This window comes from Durio zibethinus, chromosome 24, assembly GCF_047325235.1.
Source record: "Durio zibethinus cultivar Kanyao isolate XHJ-2024 chromosome 24, ASM4732523v1, whole genome shotgun sequence".
Classification (NCBI taxonomy): domain Eukaryota; kingdom Viridiplantae; phylum Streptophyta; class Magnoliopsida; order Malvales; family Malvaceae; genus Durio; species Durio zibethinus.
In genome coordinates, this window is record NC_143185.1 from 6,947,643 (window position 1) to 6,952,747 (window position 5,105).

The 5,105-nt window shown below is 30.0% G+C and overlaps 1 protein-coding gene across 1 annotated transcript; it reads left to right on the forward strand.

Moving 5' to 3' along the window:
• Positions 1 to 3,536: 3,536 nt before the first annotated feature.
• On the forward strand, positions 3,537 to 4,323 carry LOC111316033 (signaling peptide TAXIMIN 1). The gene is made up of 2 exons (XM_022918046.2): positions 3,537 to 3,778; positions 4,027 to 4,323. The coding sequence occupies exons 1-2, from the start codon at positions 3,672 to 3,674 to the stop codon at positions 4,148 to 4,150; spliced, it is 231 nt and encodes a 76-aa protein (XP_022773781.1). The 5' UTR covers positions 3,537 to 3,671; the 3' UTR covers positions 4,151 to 4,323.
• Positions 4,324 to 5,105: the final 782 nt, after the last annotated feature.

A 5,105-nucleotide genomic window follows, 5' to 3' on the forward strand; every position in this document is an offset into this window, starting at 1 on the left:
AATGCAAATCCTCCTCTTTAGTCAATGAGTGGTTACCAAAGCCAAAACTATCCAATCATCTTTTGGATTCACGTCGAACAGATTATGATAGATTGTCACGCAATAAAGGCATTTCAATTCCTAATCACATGGTTAGACATTTTGAAACAATATCAATATAGTAAATTAAAAATAATCAAGGGAATGAAATAAACAAATACACATGGAAAAAAAGCAATATGTTCTCCAAATTGTAATATTCATTGGACAATATCAACCATATGCTACATAAAATAAAAATTATTTGGGCAAACAAATAATAAACTACAAACATATTTATAATGTTATTATCCCCCGGATTGCAACCAATGGGTGAACATATCATTAGCCAAATTATCTTTAAATTGAGTCCAATAATTAGATGGCTCAACATACGTAATCAAATGTTGATGATCAGATTCATTTGGCTGGGAAATACTTTTTTTGGCAACATCCCCTTTAATAGGATCAAAAACTATCTTAGACCTAATAAAATTATTGAGAAGGTAACAAGCAAAAATGATTCTACACTGTGCCTTAATTGAATAAAATGACTTCTTTTTTGAATTGCCCATCTAGCTTTCAATATACTAAAGCATCTCTCGATACAATTTATTGCTTAAGAGTGTTTTATGTTAAAGTATTCTTATAGGGTTGTCGGTTGGAGTTCTACCCTCCAATCACTAAGATGATATCATTGACCTCTATAAGGTGCCAAGAATCCTTCCCCATTTGTATATCCAGTATCATACAAATAGTAATTACCTGTTAAAATGATCAACAACATTACTAATATGGAAATAAGCAATGTCATTATTAACATAACACGAACATAATCATAATAATACCTTGTGGGATCCTCAACCTATTCTTGTGTGTAATGGCATTCCATAACATTCTGTCATCTGTTGCAAAACCTTTCCATCCTGGTAGAACATATATAAATTACATATCTGGGGTGCAAATACCAAGGACATTGAAAGCAATTTCATTTTTTCTTGTCTTGTATCTAGGCCGGTCAATTACGTCAACATTGACTTTAATGTATATCCTATCTAAGGCACCCAAACAACCCTTAAACCACTTTCATCTATTATCTATTGAATTTTTTTATACGAGTTCAGATTTTTTTGAACAACAGCATATGCAATCTTAATATAAAATTCAATACATAATGGAATTGTCTAGTAATTGTCTCTTTAGATCTAGCCACTTAACACTTTATAATCTTTTTTTTTTGTATGATGGGTAATAATGTGGAGGAAGATAATTACTAGTTCTTCTATTGACACATATCTAAATGATTGTAACCCCTCTTATGTTTTAAGCAAATAACATAATTTTGTAAAAACTCTCTTGTCCATTCTAATATGATCTACACATAATATATCGCTCTCAAAGAGTATTGCGTTTAAGTTTAACTCTCTAATATGTAGGTTATCATAAAATGTTCCACCATAAGATAGTCTAAGTTATTTTCTTACATTAATATTTAATAAAGTTACAGCAACAAAACATAATAAACGTAGTAAAGTCTCCATCTGGTTCAATTGCATCACAAGCAATGTAACCAATCACATCTTCCTTAGTGAAAAACAAACCATAACTGTTTAGAAGAAAGAATTTTGTTAAAGTTGAAAACATAATGGAAAGCAAATCTTGGCTTATGGTGGATGGAATCCCCTCATATCATCAAATAAAATATAAATCACAAACAAAACATTGAAAGATTGGAAAAAGCTAAAATAATTTAATCACAAAACATATAATATATATCAGAAAAGCCTTTAATCCAAAGCTAAACAACATCTAAAAAAGGAAAAATAAGTTCATTGGAAGGCAACAAGGATTACACATTATCAATAAGTATACACATAATTTTATGTAAAAATTGATGATGAACTGAACAAGACAAAAATTAAATGACTGATGAGAAAGGTAAAAGTTTTTTAAAGAGAAAAGTAATTGCTATGAGCTGAGGTCTGTTGAGATATAAATTTTAATTGTTTTTGTAATTGAAACATGAAGAAGACATATTTGATAGTTATATTATCTTCTACTTCACGATAAAACTTTAGAACATTTATATTGTTAGAACACGATTATTGAGAGGGAAAACAAAATTTTAATATAGAAATATTGAAGGAGGTTATAGGAATAAACGCCTCAATTGATAACCAATGAAGGTGTTTTTCCATACAAACGCCTTAATCATTTATTTATAGGCATATCTGAAGAAAAACCATGTCATATACTCTGATATATGAAACATTAAAAAGAATAGTTTTTAAATAATGATCATTTAAGGCATTTTCTGGATAAAAATATATTGATTAATCTCGAACAAAAAATTAGAGGGGATTATTCAAGGTGTTTTTGGCTGAAAACGCCTTGAATAATCTTCTAATAAAAATTGAAGGGGATTATTGAAGGCGTTTTTAGCAAGAACACTTTGAATAATCCTATTCAATTTTATGAATGGATTATTCAAGGCATTTTTTGAGGAAAAACACCTTGAATAATCCTCAATAAAAAATTGAAAAGGAATTATTCAAAGTATTTTTGGCCAAAAATGCCTTCAATAACCAAAAACACTTTCAATAATCCTATTAAATTTTATGAGAAGATTATTTAAGGTGTTATATGGGCAAAAATGCCTTGAATAATTCTCAAATTTAAAAAATTTTCGAGGATCATTCAAGACATTTTTATCCAAAAACTCTTTAAATAATCCCTTCATAAAAATTAAAGTGGATTATTAAATGCATTTTTTTACCAAAAATGCTTTGAATAACCACCATTAAATTTTTTGTTTTAGAGATTATTCAAGGAAGTTTTGGGTAAAACCACATTGAATAATCTCAAAAAAATGGTAGTGGATTATTGAATGTATTTTTGGTCAAAGACGCCTTGAATAATCATTTACAAAAATTTTAATAAAGATTATCTAAGAATTTTTGGCTAAAACACCTTCAATAACCTCTTTATAAAAAATTTTTAAAGATTATTCAAGGCATTTTTGGTCAGAAACGTTTTGAATAACTTATTTAATTTTTTGTAAAAGATTATTAAAGGCATTTTTCATATCAAACGTCATATATAAACCAAAACTTTTTTATCAGTATAAATTTACAACTAACTTATATTTATTTTCAGACATACCTTTTAAAATAATAATGATTATTTCAAAATTTTATGTTAGGTTAAATTCGAAAATAATACTATTTTTCTCTCGAAATCTTAAAATATCACATAAAAATGTGAGTTTTTTATTTCAAAATTTTATGTGTTGTTAAAAATACATGAGATTTTTTAAAAATCAGATTATTCTAAATTAAATGTTAAAATTAAATATTTAATAGTAAAATTTCAAAAAAAAAAGAAATATGTAAATTCTGTCGAATCAAATGCGTCGGGGTAACTTAATTTAGAAGTCTATGAAACGTCTCTCAATTTATGTGGTTTTTATAAGCCCAACACTACTCCGTCAATAATTCAATCCAAAAGCAAAGCCAACATCACGCACTCCGACCATCACTTCTTTGTCGGCTTCGGTTATAGAGTAGACCTGATCAAAAAAACAAAAAAAGATTTTTATTATAAAGATAAAATCAACGTTCTGTCAAGCAAACATAGTGAAAGAAACCAAAATCATGTGCTGTGATGGAGATTGCAGGCCACTGGGCTTCCTCCTGGGCCTTCCCTTTGCTTTTCTTTCTCTCATCATCTCCATTGTTGGCGTTGTCGTTTGGATCGTCGGGTTAGTCCTTTCTCCTTTGCTTGGCTTTCCATATGTTGTCTTCCTTCGGCTTTTTGCTACTTTTTCATATTTGAGATCTGGGTTTTAATTTGTTCTAATTTTCTTTGACAATCAACTCATGAGCATGCGATCCTATAGGTTTTAATTGTAAAACAAAATTTCCTCTGCACTTCTGAATGCTCTTTGGCTTCTTGGTGTCTGATATATTAGTTTCTGTTGGATTGTTTGCTGCCTTGGGTTTTGGACAGGTTGTTGTTGACATTGATCTGTCCATGTTGTTTGTGCGTGACGGTGATAGTAGAGCTGGCGCTGGAGTTGGTCAAAGCTCCAATTCATGTGATGGAATGGTTCACTGAACAGATCCCCTGTTAATTGCTCTCTTAAGCTATACTCACTGCTGTGCTCCGTTTAATTTTACAGTTTTTGTTTTTTTTTTTTTGAAATATTATGTACCATATATTGCAAGCTTCACATGATTTCTGGATCTCTTTGCATCAGTTATTTGATTATTGTTAAGGGTGAAATTTAGGCGAATTTTCATTTCAGGATTCTTGACTCTTGATTATAGGTGCTTTAGATTGACATGGGATTTTGATTTCTGGCTGAATTATGAGGATTCCCTCTCCCTCTACCATATGAGATCACCAATATTTCATTTACTGCCTGTCACTTTTAATTAGTGTTTCTTCGTGGGAAATGTTGTAGAACCTTGTTTTTGTCTCTCTTTCTGCAAAAAGTGGAACATAAAAAAAAAAAAAAAAAAAGATTGGTAAAGAATTGTTCTGTGAAAACTCGGTGCTTGATTACAGGGAAAGAGAAAGAAAAGTGGTGTAAGATTAAACTAAAGCGTTGCTTACTTTCTGGGAATTTCCTCTTTCTGATTAATAGTTTGCATACGCGTACAGGTGAGAAAGAGCAAGGATGTCAAAATGAGAAGAGGGTTGGTTTTCGCTGTTAGTCAAGCGAATAAATTATGTACGTTGATCCGAGCATGATAGGCTGCGCAACCATTAAAGTATGTGTGTGTTGTTTAATTAAAATGGGCTTGGAGAAGAATCTAATCCAAAACAATTGGTATAAACTCAGAACTTTTGGGCTGATGGAAGCTGGAGAAACGTAAAGCACTTAGATCTTACATGGGCTTTAGACCAAATTGCTATGAGATTCCTAGTATACAGTTATAAGATTCGGTTATAATATAAATAAAAAATTATTAATTTTGTTAATAGAAAAAATATTTAGAAAATTTTTTTTTAAAGTATTCAACAGGTTTTTTTTTTTTTTTTTTTTTTGTAATCTTTAAACTCCCGCGAACACCTTATTTCAC

Coding starts and splice junctions, on each gene's coding strand:
- LOC111316033 (XM_022918046.2), top strand. CDS start 3,672: ATGTGCTGTGATGGAGATTGCAGGCCACTGGGCTTCCTCCTGGGCCTT. Junction 3,779..4,026: donor GTTGTCGTTTGGATCGTCGG/GTTAGTCCTTTC, acceptor GGTTTTGGACAG/GTTGTTGTTGACATTGATCT.